At 43.7% G+C, this 26837-nt stretch overlaps 1 protein-coding gene across 8 annotated transcripts in view; it reads left to right on the top strand.

Annotated features, from left to right (window-relative positions):
• CLIC5 (chloride intracellular channel 5) overlaps positions 1–20263 on the top strand; it is a 108468-nt gene extending 88205 nt beyond the window's left edge. For all 8 annotated transcript variants that reach the window (XM_044419231.1, XM_044419227.1, XM_044419226.1 and 5 more), the window contains 2 exons: positions 15275–15456; positions 19079–20263. In XM_044419231.1, the coding sequence (XP_044275166.1) occupies positions 15275–15456; positions 19079–19246 (350 nt within the window). In that variant the 3' untranslated portion in view covers positions 19247–20263. The remainder of the gene's footprint in view (positions 1–15274; positions 15457–19078) is intronic.
• Positions 20264–26837: the final 6574 nt, after the last annotated feature.

The raw sequence follows: 26837 nt of genomic DNA, 5'->3' as shown, positions 1-26837 counted from the left end.
CCTTGCAGAGGAGACTTAAACCTTCCCCACCCCAGCAGTCCTGAGCCAGAGTGCTGTTTCCCTGCTTCTATTAGTGACAAGGAAGAAGTGATCTTGATTAGGATGGTGTGTGGGGAGAGGGGCTTTAACCCAACTCCTCCATAAAAGATGCAGTGGGACAACAGCAATGCCCAGTCTCCCTGGAGCTGGCAGGACACACAGAGATGCCAGGAATGCCCTCACATTTTTAAAAGGATGCACTGAAGAGCTCTGCCAAGCAGTTTCCCTTGTCACCACATGGAAAGAGCTGCACCTAGAGAAGTATTGCAAAAGATTCCAGGCACAGTCTAGACTTAGTAATCATGCTAAAAGTATTATGCGCATAATAAACTTTTTTTTAAAGTTGAGGTTTTAATATTCCACTCTATGCATTTGATTTTTCAGATCTTTTCTACCATTTACCTGTAATGATAGAGTTAATTTTGAATTTTAGAATTCTAGATTCAGAGTTCCCTAAATTTAAAAACACCTATACTCCATTATGGGTCTGGACCCTTTTGAGTTTGCATCCAGCTCAAAATGGCACAAGTTTTGCCTCAAAAACTTGCTGCTGTTGCTTGGGAAGGGAGAGGACTGGCGAAGGAAGGGCATTTGGGCTTATTCCTCTGTTCCGTCAAATGCTCAAGTCCCCAAAAGGTTTTCAAAGGAGTTAGGAATGGGGCTTCGTGCATGTGTGTGGTGGTGATCATGGCACCCGGTTTCATGCCAATGGACTTCTGGCAAGAGATGAGTTGCACCTCAAGAGGATGGGGAAAAGGTCCTTTGAGGATGCTCTAGTGAGCTTCGTCCAGAAGACTTTAAACTGAGCCGGGGGGAGGGGTTCAGGCCCCCCAGAAACTTGTCTGTACTGGACAAGTGTGGGGAGAGGATCAGGGCTCTGAGACCAGGGTTTTAGAGGCACCGCAGGGACTGACAGGACTCCTACAAAGAGAGGGTCGCTATCAGGGAAGATGGGAGGAAGGAGGAGGCTGGGAACTCCAAGGAAAGGAAGTGGTGGAAAGGAGTTGAGGTGCATGTACACCAATGCTAGGAGCATGGGTAATAAGCAGGAAGAGCTTGAAGCGCTCCTGGGAATAGGAGGGTATGACCTGGTGGGAATCACAGAAACTTCATGGGATGAAAGGCAAGACTGGAATGTAAACATAGAGGGGTATCACCTGTTTAGAAAGGACAGGAAGGGAAAGGGGTGGGGGCGTAGCTTTATATGTCAGGGAAGGGATAGGATGCAGTGAGATAGAATGCAGCACAGAGGGGGATTCGGTAGAGGCAGTCTGGCGGAAACTTAGGGATTTTGACAAGGAGAGGGATCTGACAGTGGGAGTATGTTATCACCCTCCAGGTCAACTTGAGACCCTGGATGATGGCCTGACAGACCAGATTATAAGGATATCTCGGGAGAAGGGACAAAGTAATTATGGGAGATTTCAATCTCCCAGATATTAGGTGGGAGACGCACTCAGTGGTGACAGCCAGGTCACGTTGCTTCCTAGAAGCTATAGAGGGAGGGTTTTTCACACAGAGGGTCCGAGAGGAGACGAGGGGTGGGGGACATCCTTGACTTGGTCTTGACCAACAGGGAGGAGCTGATAGATGAAGTACAGATTAGGGGAGCTCTGGATGCGAGTGATCACTCCATCCTTTTCTTTGAGATCAGGGGAATGGGGACATGCAGCAGGTCGAGCACTAGAAGCTGGGCCTTCAAGAGGGCCAACTGAAGGCCAGACTGGGGAAACATAGAAACAGGGCGAGTCAGAAGGGGCCTCCCAGGCCATCTAGTAGGACCCCCGGCTCCAGCCAGCTCCACTCACAACATGCCCACCATGCGCATGTCTAGCCTATCGTTGAATACCCTCACCAATGGGGCCTCAACGACATCCCGTGGAAGCCCATTCCATACCCTCGGGGTCCTAATGGTCAGGAAGTGCTTCCTGGCATTCAAATTGAACCTTGGTTCCCTGAGCTTTGCATCATTGGAGCGTGTCCTGCTTTCCTCTGCAGGGGAAAACAGCTCTCTACCCACCTCGGTGTGACACCCCCTCACATACCTGTATGTCGCCAACAGATCCCCTCCGAGTCTCCTCTTCTCCAGGCTGAAGAGACCCAGTTCCCTCAGTCTAGCATCATACCCCATCCCCTGCAAACCGGCCACCAACCTTGTGGCCCTACGCTGCACTGACTCTAACCTGGCTATACCCATCCTGTAATGAGGGGCCCAAAACTGAGCACAATATTCCAGTTGCGGGTGTACCAGAGTTGTATAGAGTGGTAGTAATACCTCTCCTGATCTAGAAGCCACACTTCTGGCTATGCAACCAAGGGTGGTGTTTGCGTCTTGACCACTGCATCACACTGCTGACTCATGTTTAGTTTGCAGTCAACCAGCACCCTGAGGTCCCTGTTACAAGTGCTGCTCTCCAGCCACTTGTCCCATAACCTGTACTTATGACACCTATTCCTATGCGCCAAGTGCAAGACCTTGCACTTACCCACATTGAATGCCATCCTGTTGATTCCTGCCCACTTCCATAGTCTGTCCAGATGCTTTTGGATCTGGAGTACCTGCTCCTCAGTTGTGGTCACTGCCCCAGTTTTAGTATCATCTGCAAATTTGATCAGCAGACTGTTCACGCCTTCTTCCATGTCATTGATGAAAAGATTAAACAGGATTGGCCACAAGACAGAGGCCTGGGGGACCCTGCTTGTCACTGGCTGCCATCCCGATAATTCCCCACTAATGGTTACCCTCGGCTTTCGGTCAGTGAACCATGTCCTAATCCATCGAACAGTGCTTTGGTGTATCCCAAAACTCCTCAGTTTCTTCACCAGGATATTATGGGGCACTTAGTCAAAGGCCTTGCTGAAATCCAGGTAAACCACATCCACTGCATCCCCTCCATCTAGCCATCTCGAAACCTTGTAATAGAATTCCACAAGGTTTGTCTGACAGGACCTGTTTTTGCAGAAACCGTGTTGTGTGGCTGTCAGCCTCCCTTCCCTATCTAGCATCACTAGATCTCTCTCTATTATGAGCCTTTCCATTGTTTTTCCTACAATGGACATAAAGCTATTGGTCTGTAATTCCCCATGTCCCTTCTACTATCCTTTTTGAAAATTGGGACCACTGACAACACCCTCCAGTTCTCTGGAACTTCATCCGTTCTCCACAAGGCCTCAAAAATGGAGGCCAGCGTGTGTGCGAGAACCCCTGCCAACTCTCAAAGTACTCTTGGGGGTAACCCATCAGGGTCTGGTGCCTTTGTAATGTCCAATGTCCTGAGGAGCCCCTCGACTTCTAGGGGGGTGACTAATCTGTGCCCCTAAGTCCCTGGCCTCGTCTAATCTCCTATGTGGATCTCCCCCATCCTGCTTTGGGGGGAACTCAGAGGCAAAATACTCATTTAGCATTTGTGCCTGTTGCCTCATATCAGTCACTGGATCTCCTTCCTCCTTATTTAGTGGTCCCACCACTTGTCTCCCCTTCCTCTTCATATTTACATACTGAAAGAAGCCCTTTTTTGTTGCTCTCGATATTCTTGGCAAGTCACAGCTCCTAATCAGCCTTAGCCTTGCGAAGAATCCTTCTGCAATGGGCCTCCTCCTCCCGGTATACCCTTTTGTCTATTTGCCCCAGTACCCATTTCCTACAGAGGTTCCTCTTGCATTTAATCCCTCTAACCACCTCCTTTCGCATCCATGGCCGCACTCTCCTTCGCCTCTCTGCCTTACTAACTAAAGGTAGCGTCAAGGCTTGCGCCTCCAAAACCTCCCTTTTGAGTGCTATCTACTCCTCAACTTGCTTGCCTTCCAGTAACCCATCCCAGGAGACTTTCCAGGACATGCATCAGGTTGAGCACTAGAAGCTGGGACTTCAAGAGGGCCAACTTTGGCCAACTGAAGGCCAGACTGGGGAAAGTCTCCTGGGATAGGTTACTGGAAGGCAAGCAAGTTGAGGAGGGGTGGATGAAGTGAGACTGAGGGAACTGGGTCTTTTCAGCCAGAAGCAGAGGAGACTCAGAGGGGATATGTTGGCGACATACAGGTATGTGAGGGGATGTCACACGGAGATGGGTAGAGACCTGTTCTCCCCTGCAGAGGAAGGCAGGATGCACTCCAACGGAGCCAAGCTCAGGGAACCAAGGTTCCATTTAGATGCCAGGAAGCACTTCTTGACAGTTAGGACCCTGAGGGTGTGGAATGGGCTTCCACGGGAGGTGGTTGAGGCCCCATTGGTGAGGGTGTTCAAGGATAGGCTAGACATGCGCATGGTGGGCATGTCATGAGCGGAGCCTGCTGGAGCTGGGGGTCAGACTAGATGACCCGGGAGACCCCTTCTGACTAGCTCTGTTTCTATGTTTCTATTTTTCATATCCCTATTTGTCACAGAAAATGCACCATCTACTTAATGTATGTTTTATTGGTCTGGGAGCATGTGAGGAATTTGGATGTTATTTCAGCAGTGTTCAACTGGAAATCTGTTTTTGCTGTTCCAACTTAGTATTCAGTGTAAAAATCATTGAAACTTTATTTATTTATTTAAAACATTTATATCCCTTCCAATACCAAGGTTCCCAGAATAGTGATACAATGTATTTGCAGCAATGCTGCTCCTAAGATTTCTCTTTTCATTAGGCCTTTTTGTCCCTATCCCTATAGGGTTTTGCTGCACCTGCTGAAAAATAGTTAAATGTGTTGCCCGGGCACCATTGCCAGGTGTTGGGATGCACACACGCAGTCTATAGCTGTGATGGGAATTCACACTCAGACAGAAGGCGAGATGGCTGTGGATTCTCAGTATCCTCCAGGATCAGATCAAGGTCAGGGAATGTCTGGGGAGCAAGAAGCGGAGTTGTTAGCCCAAGCTGAGGGGGTGATGGCCAACCAGCCTGACAGTCAGGTTTGACGGGAGGCCCCGTCTACCAATAGCAGGACCAGAGGCAGCATTGAGGACTGGGCAGGTCTCCCAGCAGGAGCTGAGCAGTCTGTCTGACACAGAGCCAGCCCCCCCCCCCCCCGCAAGGAGGTGATGCTGGTTGCCAGGAGATGGCATGGCGGGAAATTCGGCTAGCTGGGGAAGGGGGGCAGTGCAGGAGGGCTTGGTTGTGGAGCGCCCCGCCTGCTGGGGAGCTCAGGCGAAAGGGGTATAAAGAGGTTGGAGATGAGGGATGCTGGAGAGGGCTCAACATTTCACTCTGGGTGGAGTCAGAGATATGGAACAGTAGAGTCTCATGGAAAAGCCACTCAGGAGTGGTGTGTTTACCTGGAAGGAGAGCTGCACCTCAGAACAAAAGGTCTCAACTCACTGAGTCAGGAAGCAGGCCGAGAGATTTGCAAAGGAGATGAGGTGGTGAAGAAGAGCCCAGCATATTGCTTCACTTGGCAGGGTGATACTGTACAAGCACATACAGTAAATACCATTTTACAGAAAGGAAGTTCTTGTGAGTTTCCTGCAACCTTTTCTTGCTGCCCTTTTCTTTATGGAGAGTAATGGAATTTATGTATATGTTTTTAGAAATCTCTGTTGGGAAAAGGTATATGACAAGGATAATAAAATGCTCATGAGTAGAGAGGATTTTTTTACTTTTAATTTCCTTTCCTTTGCTTTTCAAGCAATCCTTACCCATTACATAGATTGTGATCCTTCTGGGGACAGTTAAGGAACTTTGATGAAATTGGTGTAAGCATCTTTCTGCCACAGGTGCAGAGTATGAATAATAAAAAAGATGGCTTCTGTTTTGGAAAATTATAGGAATCTTAAATTATAAATCCTTTCCTAAATCTTGATTCATAGATCATAAACATATTTGGGCTGCCAATTTTCAGTTCCCTGGTGTCTTTGAAAATGTCTGCTATATAACTTATCGCCTGTGAGTTATTTTGAATTTAATATTAATCTAATTTATATCACTTGCCCTGCATGTTAGGGGCACACAGGAAGCTATTTCATACTGAGACTGTTGTGCTGTTTTGTTTGCTTGGCCGTTCCAGACTGCTGTCTCTTCCAGGCCTACCTGGAGATGCTGACGATCGCAGTGGGGACTTGGTGCTTGTGTTGCAGCACTGAGCTTCATCCCTCAGCTTGTCTGTTGCCTTGGCTGGCATAGTGGTGCAGGGAACAGAGGCTGAGGGCTTGCCAGACGTTCTGCTCTTGAGCTTTATTTTCATCTTTTTATTCTTGCATTGCAGTACAAAGCACAAAGAATCACTAGAGTTGCTTTGGTATTTAAATATTAATATTAATAATAAGAAGAAGAACTGATATAAAATTGTGCCCTATAGTTACATTGCAAAATGTTATAAGCACAATGTTAAGAAATATGGAGAATTTCTTATAAATCTGCTATGTCTGTGAAAGACTTTTTGTATATGTGCAGTCCTCTCCACCATGTAAATAAGATGTGAAGTACTTACATCCATTCAAATGCCAACAAAATCTTTCACTGTGTTATTTGAAGTAAGTTTCAGGAGTTACCCTGTTTACCCAATGTGGAAGTTTTCAAACGTAGAAAATGACATTATATATTATATAAATAAAACAAAAATGGAATCTTGAGCATGTGTGCCGCAATCTGTTTTGTCCATAAAACAGAGATGAAACTCCGATCAAACACAGCAAGGATCTGCGATTAGAACTCCAGGGGGCACTATAGGGTAGGCCAAGCTCACTAGGAGCTATTCCATGCTTGGTAAAAATCTGAAGCCACTTTTGAACGCCTGGGTTTTGAAGTATCTCCTTTTGCTCTTTGATCATTTAAATTACACTGCACGCTTTGTGTAAACACACAGTGGCTTAATTTGGAATGCTGTAATGATCATCTTTCATTTATAAATTGCTGTGGCTTTACATTTAGGGCCTTATTTTTCTCTCATTTGCATTAATACCTGGTATGCGGTATAAAGACAAAATAAAGGAGGCAGATAAAGGGCCTAAGCTACAAGTGCCATCCCCTTAAGCAAACAAACAAATCAAGCCTGTTTGGGGCAGCTTCTGCAGGAACCAAAGTGCCCGCTAGAGTGCATCCAGGGTTTGCCCAAAATGCTTTAGCCACTATGGCATCTTACGTTTCTGGCCTAGCTTATGCTTAGCAAGCAGCTCCCACACCAATTCTTTAGTAGTGTAAAGAGCTTCAGGAGCCTCAGATGGGTTTGCCACGGGGCTGCGATCACATGGCATTATTCCTTTTGCCTGATGCAGGGCCCCCGTGTGGGGGCTGGTCCCTGCAGGCTGCAGCTTGTGCAGCTGTAGGCACGGTGTAAAGAGCAAAGCACCATGGTGACAGAGGCAACTCATGATGGCCAGCAGCGATTGACAGGAGGTGGTTCACCTGAACAGCTCCCCCATGGGAGCAAGTGTGCTACTCCCATGAACTCACAAGGTGCCCACTTCACAGTTACTGACATGACTCAGGCCATGAAGACTTGCCTGGGATGCTTGGTCCTACAATATCCTGAAAACTCCCCCCAGATGAGATGAGGTAGCACTCAGTGCATTTATTTGCACCCAGGGCCTTCCGATCTTGCATGAGGTACGTGTGTGTGTCTCCCATTTTTAGAATAAAAGGGAAGCATGAACAAAACAACAAAACAAAATAAAACTCTCTCCCAACTACAGCTGTTCTTCCTATGATCTGTTCCACTTTTGCTTCAGCTGTGGTCTAATGCTGGAACTGAGGTTGGCCAGGTGTGGGAGGCAATGAGATGTTAAAGGATGAAGGAAGGCACTTTCCCCTCATCTCTGTACAATTTTGTTATAATCATGAACCGCTACTTGTATTTTACATGGTTAGAACAAAATGGGGTTAAACAAATGGATCTGCTGGCATTTTCTCTGTTGGCCCTAAAGCTCTGTGCAATATTAGGCTGGTTCCTACAACACAACGGTCCATTGAGGGTTAATGTACTCCCAAGGAGCTGTGGAGCCTGCTGACTGCAATTGCAAATATGCAACCTGCCAGCAGGGGTTGTTGGTTGTGTGAACTCAGCTGGCAGGGTGGGGTGAGGGGCGGGGTTAATTGTGGGTTAAATAATCAGCATACAGTCCTTTGTCTGTTGTAGAGTTAGGGCTGCTTATCCCTGAGTAACTCCTGCTGGGTGGGTTTGCATACTCACAAAGGCATCTTTTCCTTCAGTTTCTAGAATAGGGTATCTGCATTTCCACACATGCAGAAAGCACAAGACAATGCTTTCCAAAAAGGCTTTTTGGTGTAAATAGCTTAATTCACCTGTAATAATGGAGCTTACCTGACATGTCACATGCTGAATTACTGAAACCTATTCTAGAGGTTCTATTCACTGTGGAGATTAATATTCCTACAACTGTTCTTCATCTGCAGGCCACGGTCTCCTGGCAAGGGAAGACCACTGATGCAGATCACAGGGGACAACTCTGGCTTGGGCAGTGTGTTTATTTGGTATTACATTTTTATACTGCCCCATAACCCACATGCTCTCTCAGCAGTGCACAATTTAAAATAATATATACAATACAACTTACATTAAAAGAGAATAAAGCCATAAACAACCGTGTCAAGTCAACAACGTTGTAACTATAATAACTTAACTTCTTGGTACAGCAACAAATAATAAAACCCAAGACCTTGTGTGACTCAGCGATTGACAGTGCATCCGCCAGGAAGCTGCTTCACCTTCCCCATGCCTCTTCCCTTGAGAGGATGCCTGCCAGAAGAAGCTGCTGAGCCTGGTGTGGGGAGGGCAAAGGACAAGCAGTGCTCACAGTGCCTCTGCTTAAGGCCACTATTATGCCTTACTGTTGGATTTTGATGACAATACATAGGTGTTGATATAATTTTAATGTATGAGAGCCAGTGTGGTGTAGTGGTTAAGAGTGCAGGACGGGGACTCAGGTGATTTGGGTTCTAGTCCCCACTCGGCCATGGAGCCACCTGGGTGACTTTGGGCCAGTCACAGACTCTCAGCCCAACCTACCTCACAGGGTTGTTGTTGTGGGGATAAGATTTAGAGCAGGAGGAAGAGAATGATGTAAGCTGCTTTGAGTTTTTTTTTAAAGAAAAAGGTCAGGATATAAATCTAATAAATAAGTAAATAAGTAATATTTCTGTAGCACCTACCTAAAGCTCTCTGAGCAATTCATAAAGTAAAGGTTAAAACTATAAATATAAGAGCATAATAAAATGCAACCCCCTGACTGAACAAATTAAGATGGGAATGATACTTGAAATATAATTATAGAATATATGAGTTAATTTCCATTTAGGGAAGAAATCACAAAATAAAGAATGCAGTGCCTCTGTCCATGTGCTTCATAACAGCAGCTCTTTCTGCACGATGGTGCCAACTGCATTGTGAAGCTGGCTTCCCCTGGCCTCCAAACCACCATCTGAAGAACTGTGTTGCATCACTTTGGAAACTAGCAAAGTTTGCCATCCCTAAATGGAAAGGACCAAGCAGGAGGAAACTGCTTCAGGGTTTCTGGTCTCTGTAGTGAGCATGACCTCCAAACCAGAATGTGAATTTATAGAGACAATTATGTGGGTGTGAATTTGATTCGAGTATTTGTTAGCTAGATTATCTCAGCTTTAACAGATATATCTTCCTTAAGTCAGGTTGACTAATAAAGCAGAATTGTTTTATTGCAGTAACTTCAAAAGTTGTTATTCCTTGCATACCAGAAAACTGTAATAGGCCACAGGCAATATCAAATGCTATGAATCTGGAAGTGATCAAGAAAGGTGGTTTGATATATATATATATTTAGGAAAAATAAATCTCAGGTTGTTTGTGTGAGACTGTGAATATTTATGCACAGTTTCCCCTTTCACTTTTTGCATATTTCATCCTGTTCATTTGTATGTTATGGGATAAATCTTGTGCGGGTGGAAAGGTGCAGTAACAAGAAAAGGCATTAATCAGTTTGCAAAAGTAGAAGCAGTCACGATTCATTTTGTACACAGGTCATAGTTTGTGAAACATACCCATGCATGACAATTAAACAGCTTGGAGGTTTACAGAGGTCATTTTTGGGTGGCTTTACATTGCAGATGGAAAGGAATGCCAGTTGCCTCTTTTAGACAGCTCTGAAGTCTTCTTGTCAGTAGGGCTTCAGTCATTCTTTTCTGTGGGTGTGACCACTTTCCTCCACACCAAACAAATAACTGCAGTAAGGAGTATTTCTAGAACTGAGCTCAAACTCCATGCCCTCATTTCTGTTTAATCTGACCATCAACTTGAAATGCTTACTTCTTTAATGAGTAAGTAAAAATAAATATATACATTTAAAATAACCATAGCATAAAAAGATCAGATAAAATACATCAATAAGCACGGATCAACAAATTGGATCAAATACAATGCTTGAAGAGTCTCAATAAATCAAACCAATTTAACAGGCCAAAAGCTGGTTTAAATAATGAACCTACTTGCCTGCTAGTAGGTCAGAAGAGAAGGGACTAGACATAGATAAGCCTCCATGATCAAAGGTTTCTAGCCACAGGAATCCCTCCTCCCCAAGTTCCTACCAAACATACTTCAGAAGGGCTGCTTTGTGGCAGCGAAATGGGCAGGCAATGTGTATGTGCGTGTGTCTTGTGGGACGAGGATCTTAATAACTGGCCAGACTTATGTGAGAGAGTATCTTGGACAGCCATCTGAGTGGGATGCTGTAAATTGGTATTCTGCAACAGCAGGGGGTTGGACCCAATGGCCCCTTCCAACTCTAGTATTCGATGATTCCATGATATCAGAAAACCTGATCCCAAGTTACTTATGACTTTGTAGATTATAACCTTGCACCAGAAACAGCTAGATAGACAGCGCCTCTATTGTAACACTGGAAGTACAACACTGATATCTCTCTTTAGCCACTTGCCTTACTGTAGCATTCTGAATGTGTTGAAGATTGAAGTTTTATGTCCAATTTACAGACTCTGACCTTGTATGGTCTGTGTGTATGCAAGAGGTACATACATGCTTTGTGTAAAGTTTGTATAGCTGTTCACTTTGCAATTAATATAATTTTGGATCATGGCTAGGTAACTGAATAGTATTGTCTGGAAAAAACATTTTAGAGGCCCCTTTAGGGCCTCTAAAATGAGGTTAATCAGCTGGTGAACCAAGGCTGGATCTATTGCCTTTTCAGTGGCTCTCTACTAACTTACCATTTTTTTAGTGGGTAGAAAACTTTCTCTCCCTTTCACTTGTAACAATTCTTACTTAGTTTTTGTGTATAAGTCCTGAGCATTTGTTTGTAACTGAAGGCTTTTCTGCTAGATGGTGGTCATCTTTATTTTAGAGCATGGGTCCTCAAACTACGGCCCGCGGGCTGGATCCAGCCCACCATGGCCATTTATCTGGCCTGCCATAGCTTGCCACGCATGCCTGGCGAGGTGCTGGCTTGCTCGCAAGGAGATCGTTTTGTTTGAGCTTCACCAATTCCTCTATTAGGTTAGATTGTTCCTGCTTTCTCATTTTATTTATTTTTGCTGAGTATGTTATTATCAGACCTCTAACATAGGCTTTAGCTGTATCCCAATCATTTTGCAAAGAGGTTTCTTCAGCTTTATTGACTTGGAAAAAAAATTCCATTTCCTTATTTATTTCTTCTTTAAACTTTTTATCTTTTAATAGAGATTTGTTAAATACCCATCTAGGTGTTTTTGTTGTCCCTTTCAGTGTCATGGTTACAGGATTATGATCTGCCCAGACATTTGTATCTATTTCTGCTTCTAACAAATCTGGAACTAAGTCTGGGGTTAGCCAAATCATATCAATTCTAGACCACAACCTATGTCTATTTGAGTAAAAAGTATACTTAGCGGAAGTTGAATTTTTGTATCTTCAGGCATTTGTCAATCTAAATTCTTCAAACATATTAAAACAGGACTTTGGGAGTATCCTCTTACCTTTCTTCTCCTTAGTCTCACTCTTATGGTCTATTTTTTTAAATCTATGATTGCGTTGAAATCTCCCATTAAACACAAAGTTTGATAATCCATTTGCAAAAGTAGAGTATGTAGTTTTTGATAGAACGCTTCCTGATGATCATTTGGAGTATAAATCTCCACCAAAAGCACCTTTTTGAGTTTCATTGTGACTTCAACCAACAGGATTCCACCATCTTCATCTGCTAAAATATATTTGGGGTCTAATTTTTGCTTGATGTATAATGCTAAATTCTTTTGATGAGCAGAAGATATAAATAACTTTTCGAGTTTTGGACATTCCAGAAGCTTACTATGTTGTTTCTTAATGTGTGTTTCTTGTAGACAAATTATGTATATCTAGCTTCAATTTTTGAAGTTGAGAGAAAGTCCTTCTCCTCTTAGAGGGTGTGTTTAGTCCATTTACATTCAAAGGGAATAGTTCGGTTCTTCCTTCCATTTTAAAAGCCATATTTATAGAATATATATTTATCTATTTATGCTTAGCCTTCACGCTTCTACCTTTTCTCTTTTCTTTTGGTTCTGGTGTCTGTTCATCTTCTTGTTGATCTGTAGTCACTATTTTTCCCTCTGGTAAGAAATAAATATTTCTTTTGTCCTTCTCTGATCCTCCGTGGTATTTGTTTCAGAACAGTCACCTCATGTTGCTCATCGATTCTTAAGGATTTATCATGTACAACCCTCAAAATATTATCTCTTACGGATCTTCTTGCAAATTTAACATGAACTGCCCTTGGCAATTTGTGTCTTCTAGCATAGCTTGAATTAACTCTATAAACCAGGTTAATCTCTCTATCCATCACTTCATTTTCCAAGTACAGAGTGTCTGCCAGCATAGTGTTCATTAATTCCCTTAGGTTTTCATTTTTTCCCTCCGGTATGTTCTGAAATCTTAGATAATTAGATGCCTTCTCCATCTCTAGTATAGCAACCAAATCCCATAATGACTTATTTGTTTGTGTTAATAATTGTATTTCTTTGTCTGTCTCTCCAGACTTTTTGAAAAGATCTTCAGTTTTCTTATGGACATCTTGGATCTTTTGTATGTTTTGTTCTGAGTCGAACATCTGTCAATTGGTTACATACATCCCTGACATAGCTGTCCAATTTATCCAGTTTACCCATTCTTTCTCTTTGTTCCACAGCCAAATTCCTTTGTTCTGATGTCAGTTTTTGCATAGAATTTGCATAGCATAGATTGCATAGATGTTAGGGATGCTTGTATTGCCAAAATTGTCATTTGTAAGTCTTTTTGGTATTTTTCCACATCTGCAGTTTTAGATTGGTGAATTGGGCTTTGTGTAGCAGACGCAGGTGCTGAAGAAGATGGGTGTGTTTTTTTCAAAGTGATAATAATTTTACTGAATGGCTATGAGATGGCAGCAAAAAGTCCTCCAGAAAGAGAAAGAAAAAAAGAAAAAAAGGTTTTTGGCATGCAGTATATCTGTAAAAGGGACTGCAGGTGGCGCAGTGGTTTAAACCACTGTGCTGCTGGGCTGGTTGATCGAAAGTTCGCCGGTTTGAATCTGTACAATGGGGTGAGCTCCCATTGCTCTGTCCCAGCTCCTGCCAACCTTGCAGTTCGAAAGCATGCAAATGCAAGTAGAGAAAAAGGTACCACTTTGGTGGGAAGGTGACAGCGTTTCGTGCACTTCGGTGTTTAGTCATGCTGGCCACATGACCACGGAGACTGTTTGCAGACAAACGTTGGCTCCCTCGGCTAGGAAACGGAGATGAGCACCGCCCCATAGAGTCAGGCATGACTGGACTTAATGTCAAGGGGAAACCTTTACTTTTTTATATCTGTAAAAAATAGAGTAACCACAGGGTGGCAGTGGAGAGTTGTTTGTTGGTATGATGGAGACCAAGGAACTGGAAAAGCAAAAGTAAAAAATCTCCGAAGATGGCAGAAATGAAAGTGAACTTTCTATCAATTAATCTACAATAGATTGTGATTTAATTCTTCACTCTTGGGAAGATTAAAGTATTAAAAGTTCCTCTTTTCCAAGTCTCACATTTCCCCGGTCTCACTTAATCTCTCCTAGTTTTGTCGCTGCTTGAACTCCGCAAGGGAGGAACTTCCTCCCTCCATCAAGAGGGCTTTTCTTTCTTTCCTTTATTCAAATTAATACGTGCATCAAAAGTTCTTCATGGGAACTATTTTAAAAAGCTGAAATGCTCACTCAGCAGGTCCGATGTGTTTTGAGCTTTTATTCCTTGCTGTTAATTCAGCATAGATGGCTTGTGAGGAGAAGATGCACCCCCCTCTGTCCTGTTTGACTGAGAAAATCCCAAGTTTCTCCCGGCAGATGGGGAGCCGCCACTTCCCACCAGCCAGAAGTGAGCTCGGGCTTCTAATCCCTGCCCCAACAGGGCTTGGATGGGCCTCTCTTGGCCCGCTGTCAAATGGATGCAGTGTGGAGAACCGAGCCCCGTTCTTCACAGCCATCTCGCCACGACATCAGCCGCATAATCACGACTCTTTCAAAGCAATTCATTATTGCAAATTTGTTGTCAGATGAATTGCTGCAGTAATGCAGTGACTGGCATTTTGCCATTGCATACCCCTCTTTAAATTGCTTGAAGGTAAATCATTTCTAAATTGGGTTTCAATGTTGTTGTTTTTTCCCCCCTTTTCTTTTTAAGTAGATGAGATTTTTAGAACTAGAGTATTTTAGGCAAGTGAACTCCAGGGACAGAGAACTAACAATTCTCCAATAACAACAACAACAACAACGATGTTAATTGCTTTCTGTATTTGAGGAAATGTCCAAAAATAATAACTCTCTGATGGAGTTGAGAAATAGGGCCACAAGCTGTATATGGCAGTAAGCATAGTGTACTCGTCAAGTATCCAAAGAGTGCTCAGTGTGAGCCATGGAAAGCTGCATTAGTATGCCTCTTGCGGGTTCCTCCTTCTCTGCCTGCCCCCAACTATGTTCAGTCCTGCAAAATGTGCTGTGATGTCTTGGCAATGCACGTTTGCTCACCCACCACAAGTTTTAGGCAACCAAGTGGATCAAGGAAGCGTGCGGTGTGGTGACACTTTGAAATCCTTCGAGGAAGGGCAAGGCACAAATCACAGAAATAAGCAATAGCTTCTCAGCAGCCAAATGGCTTTCTGTATCTTGCATCTTATCCCAGCCCAGCCCACCATCAGTCCTCCGCAGAAATACCCCCCACAGCAGGACGGAGGCCAGGCTCCACCAGTACGGCGGGCACCGCCAACCACATCTGGGGCAGTTTTCTCTGCATGGCTGCTGACCTTCTTGTGCAGCCTGTTTTAAGTGCTTTTTCTCATCATCTATTTCTTGATAAAGGTCTAGAGAAAGGCTTAACAAAGGCTTTAAAGAAGTTGGATGACTATCTGAGAACTCCTTTGCTGGAAGAAATAGACGCAAGCTGCACGGAGGAGGAGAAGGTTTCAAAGCGCAAGTTTCTGGATGGGGATGAGCTGACCCTGGCTGACTGCAACCTTCTGCCCAAGCTTCATGTCGTCAAGGTGAGGAGTGTTTCATGGGAGGCCACCAGACCTGACAGTGAAATGCAGTGGACACCTAGCTGCATGCTTTCCTTTCGCTGAACAGTGAGGACAAGAACAGCAGTTATGATGTATACAGTGCGATCCTGTGTATGCCTGTTGGGAAGCAAGTCCCATGGAGGTCAAAGGGGCCCATTCCCAATCTGGAGCACAATGTGTGCAGGCTTGGTGAGATTTTCTGTGGATGACAGACAGCACTGGAGGCACATGGTGACTATATTTACAAAGGTGTCTGTGGAGCACCCTGGGAGCAGGCGGACTGCTAGAGCAGGCAGCACAACTACTGATCCCACCCCCATGGGAACGCCCAAGGGCCCTCCCCTTCCCAGCCTCCCTTGGAATTGGTTTCTGAGGAAGGCCTGAGATTCTGAGTGTAGAGTCTGGGTTGACAGCAATTGGAAGAGGTGAGCCATTAAATACTGTGGCCCCAAGCCATGTAGAGCCTTATAGGTTAAGACCAGCACCTTGAATTAGGTTCAGAAGCATATAAGCAGCTAATGAATGTTGGCCAGAACCGGTGTTACATGTTTGGACCTTCTGCTGCTGGTGTCCAGTACCATTCTGTACCAGCTGCAGCTTCAGAACAGTCTTCAAGAGCAGTGCCATATAGAAGACATTCAGCAATCTAGCTTTGAGATTACCAGATCAGAGACTATTGAAACCAGGTGATTCCTCTCCAGTCTGAGTGTAGCTCAGGCACAAGCTGAAGTTGGTGGCAAGATACTCCATGCCACTGAGGCCACCTGGACCTCAAGAGATAAAGGTGGTTGAAAGAGCATCCCTAGGTAGGGATGTGTGATGAAATAGGTTTGAAGTAGGGATGTGTCAGATTTCCTCAACTCTCCTCCCAGGAGTCCTGCCCGCTTTCTCTTTGTTCTAAGTCCACTTTGCACTGGGTGCTTCTGGGGAGCAGGAAGTGAGTTCATATGGAGGTTTGCTTTTGCATGTGTGACTTGAGGGCTTTGCCTACTTTGCACAAAAATGACATAGCTTGCGTATTTTGCACAAAGAATTATGTGCTTGGCATATTTTGTGCAAAGAATCACCTACTTTGCATAAAGAAGCCACTCGTGTTCCTGAGCAGTTATAGACCTGCTCTCAGATTGGCTCACTTCCTGCAGAGGGCCGAGTGCAACAGAGCCTGATTCTGGCCTGATCTTCACATCCCCATCCCTCGGCTGTAGACCCACTTCTTCAAAGGGAGTGCAGCCCTATCCAGAACAGGTTGAGCACCCTCTATCCAGTCAGAGGAATAGCACCTTAGGTTTTTTTCTGGATTATACTTCAATTTGTGAGCCCTCATCCAATCCACAGTTGCAGCCAGGCACCAGTTAGCACATCCACAGCTGCACTTGCAGAAGATAAAAAGGAGAAATAGAACTGTAGGTTATCAGCATACTGATGACTCTGTAAAGGTCAGCAATTTTATATAGATGTTGAATAGCATAGGGGATAAGAATGACTCTCAGGGAACCCCATATGAGAGAATCCATAGAGCTGAGCAAAATTCCGAAGCACCACCTTGGAACGGACCCTCGAAGTAGGAGTGGAACCACTGCAATGCAGTCCCCCCACCCCTGCTCCCAACTCAGCCAGCCATCCCAAAATGATGCCATGATCAATGGTATTGAAAGCCACTAAGAGATGCAGGATTGTCAGTGGGGTGTCAAACCCTGGCCTGAACCCCAACTGAAATGCATTGAGATAGTGCATCTCCTCCAGGAGCAGCTGGGGCCAGTTGGCCACCTCCCCCTCAAGGAACTTGTCCAGGATGCGAACACTCACAAGCAGCTTACATTTATTTGGGTCTCCCAGATCCAGAGAGGGATGCTTCAGGAGTGGTCACATCCCCAGCTCTTGAAGGCAGCACGGGAGCAAGTCCTCTTGTACGGAGGCATTGATCACCTCTGTTGCCCAGTCACTTTTCGCTCCCTTGCTTGTGTTTATCAGCCAAGAGGGGCATCTGGTAAATATTCTCATGTTTGAACCAACTGAATCACATCCAGGAAAGCTGGACCAGGCTGTCAAGTTAGCAAGCAAGCAACTTAACAAAGAATATTCAGGATAGCATTCACCTTGAAATCAGGATAATCTGTATGAACCTTACATGCTTTTAGGTACTTAGGACCTGCCAGATGTCGTGCCTGCAAATCTAAATGTTCAGTCTTCCTTAACTAATCAACATAGGGCATAATCCAATGGAAAAAGCCTCCTATACAAGTCCTGTTGAATTAAAATGAATGGAAACCAGGCCAAAGCCACAGCTTTTCACCCAATTTGCATGTAGAAGGCTGCAGCTTCCCCCAGGAACCTCCCATTATAAGAATCTTATAACTGATTAGATGAAAGAACATTCCCTTTCTGCAACCCTAGGCAGGTGCCATCATCTTAGGTAGATAGTTCACTGAAGTGCCTCCCATCCCACTTAAAAAAGAAGAAGTTGAGACGCATTATTTACCTTCAACGGAATGTTTCAGTTTGTTGGGATTCAGACCTTACCTTTGCTTTTTAGGTAGGTATGGGAGAGGACAAGCAGTCTATCATACCAGCCATTTTATGGTAGTGTTCAGGATAGTTTCTCAAATTGCCAGATGTGCCCAAGGCCCAAAAAGATTGCTTACCCTTGCACTAGGTCATATTGGCAGTAATTATGGCTATTCTTCTTCCCTTCATTACCGCTGCTAGTGCAGTGCATCTGTATCCTGTCTTTCTTCACTTTGCAAGGAACTAAAGATGGCTTACAAGATTCACTTCCCTTCAATTTTTACCCTCACAAGAGCAGCCCTTTGAAATGGGTTGGGCCGAGAGTCTGTAAATGCACCCAGCAAGCTCCATGACCAAGTGGGGAGTAGAATCCGGATCTCCTGGGGACCCACTACAGCCCAGGCCATGCTGTCTGGGTGGTACTATGAGCAGTTCATCTTTCCATTTTGCCTGCTCCTTCCCATGTTTTGTCACAAAATGAGTGCTTGTATGCACTCCTTCACAAGCTATCATATATCCATAGTAACGTTAGCCATCTTAGAAACTGGCAGCCAGCCAAGCCCTGCAACAGAAAGGGCACATCCACTCAGGTAAAATGTATACATGGCCTAAAGCACAGGAAACCCCTTTTCTGGAACTTTCAGCAGCTCCAGCTTGGCCCCTTTCCCCCGTGGGACTAAGCAAAGCAGACTGTGACCTGTGCTGCCGACTCTCCTGAAATTGGATCTTGCCCTGAAGAGGGCAATGCAGGCCAATCAAAGAACATTCTGGAAGGGCCCCAGCCCGATTTCCAGGGCTGTCCAAAACCCTCTTTTAAGGTCCCCTTTCCATCTGGGACCCTCTTCTGTACTGCACAAGCATCTTGGGAGATGGCAGAATGTATCAAATGAGCTCCAGGCCAGCTCAGGGATGCCCTCGCTGGGATGATAGTGTCAGCACAGCATGAGGTCCAGATGTTGTTGGAGCCAGCTCCAACCTCCCCTGTACACCCACTACATGCCTTGTATGTTTTGATTCCCTTTTGTTCATTTATAGCAAAGCCTATGAAGCAATGTGTTCATAAAGTATTAAAATCAGATCTTCGGGGTCTTTGTTCTAGATTGTGACAAAGAAATATCGAAACTATGAGTTCCCAGCAGAGATGACAGGACTTTGGCGATACCTGAAAAATGCTTATGTTCGGGATGAATTCATCAACACCTGTGCTGCTGACAAAGAAATTGAATTAGCATATGCAGATGTGGCCAAACGGCTTAGCAAATCCTAATCAAAACTGCAAGACCTCTCCGGATAATTTCAATTTCTTAAATGCCTCTCTGCAATGCTTTTATATGGACAGATGTACTCTAGCATTGTTTTCTGGGTGGCATATTTGGGTAGTATCTCGTGAATCCCTCCCTCTAAAGGTCATGGGGAAACTGGTGTTTCCCTTCTCCCCCGTAGCCCTGTGTGGCATGCCCTCAAAATCCACTCTGAATAGCTGAGGGACCTGCCAGAGCATATTTTGAGAAGTTCAGGGAAAAAGAAATGCCTACCACAGAGGCTGCTACCTGTTTGCATGACTTAAGATTTTCTCCCTGTATTATGTTCCCTGGACTGCTAGAAATACACAGGTTTTTCTTAGACAAAAATTGAAGTTTGCAATGTACATAAGAAATATACCACTGAGTTGGAGCAAATATTATACATAATAACGTTTGAAACCATGTGCTTTGTTTTACAGCCACCTGCTAACACCACATTCTTTTCCTAGAATTTACAACTTTAAGTAGAATAGACATGTGAAGTGTACTTGAGGGTTTGAAAAACCCTTTGTAGAGATTTGATATGATCTGGGATGGGTAGAAAAATAAGATGGTTATAAGAAAATGGGCACCATCCTAAGGGGGAGGGCATCTTTAGGAGAGGATGGGCAAGGGCAATGTGTTTTTGGATTCCAACTTGCATCAGCTCCATTCAGCATGGCCAATGGCGAAGGATGATGGTATTTGCAATCCCATAACATGTGGAAGCTACGAGTTGCCTCTGCCTGCAAGCCTTGAGAGACAGATTTAGAATCATCTTTGGATCTCATTGGATTAGGAGATAATTATAATAAGAATCTGATGCTGCTGGGACTGCCTAGGGGAATGATAGAACTACAGGTGCTATTCAGCACAAAACCCCACAGTAAGGAAATAGTAAGTGAAATAATTGTGTGCTCATTTATTCATGATTCAGAGATGTTTGGAATATAAATATGAATGCTGATATAAAACAAGCCTAGATAAATTTGAAATGACAAGAAGATTCTCAGACAATATATTGATGAAATTCTGGTAAATACTGGTACTCAATGGTTAACTAACCTATACTGTGGGACCTTGGCTCATGAACTTAATCCATTCCAGGACTCTGGTCGTGACCCAAAATGGTCATGAGCCAAGTTAAATTTCCCCATAAGGTTCAATGTGAATAAGCTTAATCCGTTCTGTAACTATTTTTTTAATCAGAAAAATGTGAAGCAAAGTGACAAAGAACAACAAAGATCGTGGCCATCTCTCCACCCCCCAATCTGAGCATGGCCACCTCCCCGCCCCCCAGCACAACCACAATCATGTCCATCATCCCTGCACACGCCCATCATCCTGGTGTGCTGGGGGTGGGAGAGACAGCATGATCGTGGTGCGCTGGGGGAGGGAGAGATGGGCACGAATGGGGTGCACTGGCGGAGGGAGAGACAGGTGCGATCATGCTGCGGGGGGAGGGGGAGATGGCCAAGATCACGGTTGCACTCCTGCAGGAAAGACGGGCGCAATCTTGGCCATCTCCCCCCCACCCCCGCAGCACGATCACGCCCATCTCCCCACTTGGGGGGGGGGAGATAGCCACGATCATGGTCGCCACCCAATGTGGAGTTCGTGACCTGAGTTAACATTTTTATGAAATTTTTGTTCGCGACTCGATTTGGTTGTGAACCAAAGTGTTCATGAGCCGAGGTACCACTGTATTTGCCAACATACTTTTCAGCATGTAAATAAAGAAAATGGGCTTGCAACTGAAATGAGATGACTCCTATAAGTTCTATAATATGGAATTAATTCATTATCTAAGTTATCCTTTGTCCAAAAGTCCTGGAAAGTGTAGCATTCCCAAACATGTCTGAGCTTGCCAGCTGCACATTTGATAGCTATATAAGAACTGCCCCAGAGCTGGTGGCTTGCCTAGGTCTTTCATGCTCATAGAGGTCTAATTTTTGGAAACCAGTAATTTTGTGCTACATTTATCCAACATTTGCATGAAAACTTCTGCTTGAAGCCACTGACCTGGGTGCTTTTGCTTCTCAATTGTTTAAAGTACTGTTTTCTTTGTAAAATGTAGGGGTTATCCTTGGCACTTTGAAAGAGTGAGTATGAGCAGGTTGGGACAGGACAGTGTACTCTTGGACTGCTTTGTCTTCAGTGCAGCACATCTGTTACTAAAAAGAAAAAAGAAAGATGCATTTCTCAAGGGCAGACAAATGTTATATTTGAGATGAGAGTGATATGTGTGGCTACTTCACAACAGTGTGGTGTCATGGATCAAAGCATATATGCTTAAGTCCCCAGTCAGTTGGCAAGCTCAGTGGGCAGTGTCAGGGAGGTTGCTTTTCTAAACAAGACATCCTATAGGTCAGCATTCCTTATACATGGTTGTTTAGGCAACAGCATGACCTTCCAGTTTTGCTTTTGTGTCTAACCAGCACTTTTCTGTGACTCTCTCTCTCTCACTCATTTTCATTTCATTTCATTTCTTGGAGAGCAGAGAAAAATGCAGCATTTAATTATTATAGCAAAAGAAAGCAGGATTTTCCCATTGTGTATTTACAGTATTTTGCCATGCCACAGTATCATCTAGAGATTATATAGTGGAACAGCAGAAAAGAAACTAATTGCAAAACACTTGGATCTTAATTCTTCAATGAAACCATAAATAGATACAGCTGATTAACAACCTTGTGCAGAAAAGCTCGCTCACCCTTTCTAATCTAAGTCATAGTATTACAAAAATCGAATGTAATAAAAATATCCCCTTGCATTGATGATTCTGACATATGTCCCATTGACTGCATTGAGTTCTGTAATTCACAGAAACCTAAAATGAAACAAAAATAGCAAACTTAGAGGCCATAAAGCTATGTTTCCTGTATACCTGGCATTTTATGTGCACTGCACCTGCATGTAAATCCATGAACTCAATTTTCCCTCCAAATGGACAAGTTACACCCAGGAGGATAAAGGCCAAAATAGTGCTGAGACATAAGCTGTCTTGGAAAATGCACAGAGCTTCCAAATTCAATGAAATCATAAAAATCCACTGAGGTACATGAGTCTTCTAGAAATGAAATGAAAGGAAATAATAAAATGGCCAAATTGAAAATATTTCTATTTTTTAAAATTAATGGATTAGTTGATATCTTTAAAAGAATCAGGCATTACTCTTTATTCAGCATGTTTTATAAATCTTATAAAACTGTTATGAGCATGGCCTATGTTACAAAAAGCAGAGGTTCCTCTACTCTTTTGTACTAGATTCAACTTTTGTAAGTCATCACCAACTAAGTTTAGAGCTGGTTCACTTAGGTCATGGGTCACTATTTGACTACAATATCAAGTGCTAATTTTTACATTGATCAGGCTGAAACAGATTTATAAGCACAACACAGAGTTTGTATTTCACCTGCTATCAATGAAAACACAACCATGTTAAATTCAAACAGTTCACAAATGTGGCTTTGAGTCGCCATGTGATAAGATTTAAAATGGGTGAGCCAGCCCATTTGATAGGAGTTTTGCTGGGAGCAGCAGGGTACAAATAGAGCCTGCTAGAGAGCCTTTTTTTTTTTTTTTTTTTTTGCTAAGCACTACAAGAACTGAGTAGATAGAGAGCCATAGGAGGTGAACCAGGCTAAGGTCTAGTATGTTTGATCCTGACTTTGCTCTGGCTGGCTCGGGCATATCCCTAGTTCCCTTTCCTCTATGAAGTCTGGAGGGAAAAGGGCAGATGGGCTGCCCTTACTTCTTGCCAGCAGGTTCTTCTGCTGCACCAAAACCTTCTATGAACGGAAGGGGCCCTTCCATTTCCAGAAGGTATACTTGGGATTCAAGTCATAATGTTTTATTTCCTTTAGCATTCTTTCCACTTTACTAGGACTGGAATCACCAACAACCTTGCTATTTGTCATAGCTCTGAATAATATGAAAAGATCCACTTTTCTGCTTCTAGATTGCAGCAGGGAATTAAATATTGGCCTAAGGCTAATATTGCTGGGGAACAACCTTTCTTTAAAATGCCTAATTCGGTACACCTAAAATGGCTTAGGTAACAATTGGAAAAGTGGGGAACTTTCTAGTATGTGTCTATTGACAGGTTCTGATGAGCTTTAATCAGAACTACAGTATCTTGTTGCATTCTTTGTTCCCATTTGAAATGTGAAGTAGTATGTGTGAATGTGTTTATCTACATTGGCAAAGCAAGTTTTCTGAAAAGAATCTAAGTGACAGACAGTATGGATTAACAATAACTTTGTTCATACATTTTACATAAGATGTAAAGAAGCAGATCAGAGGGGAAAGTAGCCAACAATATGGATTTAATCACTGATGTTTCAGAAAATGCAGACCAAATGTCTGTAAAAATGTCAATTGTAGCCAAACATTTCTCAGATATTTGTTTCAAAGACGCTACTACTTCACACAGTACTTCATTCCTATCTGGCATCCACATTGATCTCTGTTTTAATATTACTTTAAAAGACAACTTTTTCTGATGAAGTATTTGAATTGTTTTACCTAAGCAGTGCCATTTCAGAGATTTTTCAACAGGAACAAGGGCAAACACCTTTCTCAAAGATTTCCACAGATCATGTTAGTCTTCTGGTATCTTAAAACCTGAAAGGTTTATTATGGCCTAAGTTTTTGTTTAGTGAAATCCGCTTCATGAGACACATCTGATGAAGTGAATTGTAGTTCATGAAAGCTTGTAGTATAATAAATCAGTTAAGTCTGTAAGGCACCACAAGATTCTTCCTTCTTTTCAGGCTATTGGCAATGCACTCCCAAGATTGAATAGGTACTTGACATGGCATTTTTCTTTCACATAGACATACATGCACCAATATAAGTGGGCATCCTAAACAACCCAAGAACTGATTCATACATTAAATTAAATTAATTAAATTAAAGCAGAGAAAGGAAAAAAAGGGCCCAGTGCATCTTCTGCCATTGCAGTTGTAGCATACAGGAGGACGGGCAACGAGGACCTCTGCTTCCAAAGTTGTTTGCTGTTATCAGTTTGTGAGATCCACACATTACCCACTTCCTCCCTTATAATAGATGCATGGTCAGATATTCTCACTTTTGATACTCGTTCATTGGTTTGATTTCAGAAGTGTTTTTTAAATAAGTGAGCTTTGTGCATGGAAAAAAAATACAGTGGTACCTTGGCTCATGAACTTAATCCATTCCAGGACTCTGGTCGTGACCCAAATTGGTCCTGAGCCAAGTCAAACTTCCCCATAAGGTTCAAAGTACATAAGGTTAATCTGTTCTGCAACTATTTTTTTTACTCATTTTTTTTTACCCCTGGGGTGGGGAGAGGTGGGTGCGGGAGCGCTCAGGCAGGGAACACGGGTGCAATCATGCCCATCTCTCCCCCCAGCACGAACGCGGCCATCTCCCCCCCCCCCCCGCCCCAGCATGGCCATGATTGCGCCACGCAGGGAAGGCGGGCACGCTCGTGTTCGTCACCTGATGCAGAGTTCGCGACCTGCAGCAAAATTTTTATGAAATTTCTGTTCACGACCCAATTTGGTTGTGAACTGAGACGTTCGTGAGCCGAGGTACCAGTGTACAAGTCTGAATCCAAAGAAGGAGCACATGTACAAGAGAGAGAGGATATATGAAGCTCTGTTAGCCTTTTGCTGCTGCCGCCGCCGCCATCAGATTGTCTCTGACCACCCTGTGAAGGCCCTCCAGAATGTCCAGCCTATGCCATCCCTTCTGCCTGCTGATGCTGCAGCTGTTCCCTTCGCCAAGTCCACCCCCCCACCCATCCCCTTTAAATAGGGCAGCGGCTTTGACTCACAAGGGGAGCAGCCGGAGTGAGACATTGCAAGGGCCGCTGCATGCACAGCCCCCACGTCTGTTCTCAAACATATTGTAGATTCATTTTGATGTCAAAGACTAATATCAAGCGCATCATAAAACTATGTTAGATTTTAAGAAAGGTGTACCCAGGTCCAGCTGACCACTAACTGGAATTTGTTTGTTCTGTAGTACTTGTCCATGTGCCCTGTCCTTCCTGACTGACTTAGATTTCATTCCTGTTTTTTCCTCCTTGATAGAGAAACAGGAGAGAAACAGGCTATCGAAATAAAAATGTCATCTTGGGCTCCAACCTTGAGCACACCCCTAGCGGAGAATGATGGCTGCTATCCTGAATTGCACTGCTTCATTACAGCAGTATCCTACAGGTGTTTCTTCTAGTCCCAGTGAGTCAGAGGGACTGGAAGTCATATATTAGAGGGCAGCTGCTGCAGTGCGTCCTTTTTGCCTCCTTTGAAGAGGTTATCCTCTGCAGTCCAGAGAGCTTTTTCAGTTTTTTAAGCATTCTTGAGCTTTTTAAAGAAAAACAATCCATAGGTCCCCATCTAGGTCCCAACTAAAGGAAGTATCATCTGGGTATTCTGTTGAGCTCATTTAAGTTACAGCCAATAATTTTCCCTTTTGCAGAATAAGCTAACTTATAGTGATTGATGTGTCACCAATTATTGTTTTAGTTTCCATAAAGTTTCAACTCAGTCCTCTGTGCATTTGGAAAATGGGAAATATAGCTTCATTTATCTAAACTTTTGATGGACTTGCAACATTTTCATATATGAATCTCTTTTAGATAATTGCCTTACAAGGAATTTATAAAGCTCCACAAGAAACATGCAATGAATCTAAGAGATTAGATTGGACTTTAGACCCCGAATGTAGTATTATGACTTTATTTAACTTTTTTAACTTATTTATTTATTTATTTATTTAGGCACTTCATACACCACCCTTCATTAACACATGCCAGAGTGATATACAATGTTAATTAGAAATAGAATTCAGCAAAGTTAGTTTCTAATCCCAGGAAACGCTTGGTTAAACAGATACATCTCTAAAAGGTATGGAAATACCATCTGGTTTGACACCTCTTATATGGGATAAGATGGAGAAATCCACATGTTAGGCACCACAGTCAAAAAGGCCCTCCTCCCAATTTCTGTCACAAATACATGTGCAGGTAATAAAACAAGCAGAAGTTTCCAATTTTCACTATATGGGAGGCTGACAGAGGAGACTGATATGAAAGGAGGCATTCCCTCCATTAACTTGGTCCTAAATTGTCTACAGCCATGTAGGCCAACAAGGTCACCTTGTCATATGTTCCCCTTCCATTTAATCAAAAACTGATAGCAAAAAAGTATGGATTGATCCATTTCATTCATTCATTACATGTCTTTACCGCCTAGTGCCCAAAGTACTCTGGATGGCTAGGAGGAAAAATCTAAGTGTCAGGGAATTTACATGCAGTATTCTGTAGGAAGATGGATACAGTAGTCCCCTGAAATTTGCTGGGGTTATGTTCCTAAAGCACCTGTGAATTGTGAAAAACTGCGAATTTGGTGCTGGTGCTGGGTGCCGGCCACCAAGGCGGTGCGAGCCAGGTTGGGCCAGGGGAGTGGGCACACGCATGGCAGGGCAGGGGCAGGCACATGCAGATATCATTTTCTCCGAGCGAGTCCAAACTCAGAGGAAGTGATCTCCTTGCGTGTAAGCTGCTGCACAGCAAGGTGCCGGCTT

This window comes from Varanus komodoensis, unplaced genomic scaffold (assembly GCF_004798865.1).
Source record: "Varanus komodoensis strain SLA01 unplaced genomic scaffold, ASM479886v1 scaffold100, whole genome shotgun sequence".
Classification (NCBI taxonomy): Eukaryota; Metazoa; Chordata; class Lepidosauria; order Squamata; family Varanidae; genus Varanus; species Varanus komodoensis.
This window is presented reverse-complemented; position numbering and strand designations above follow the sequence as displayed.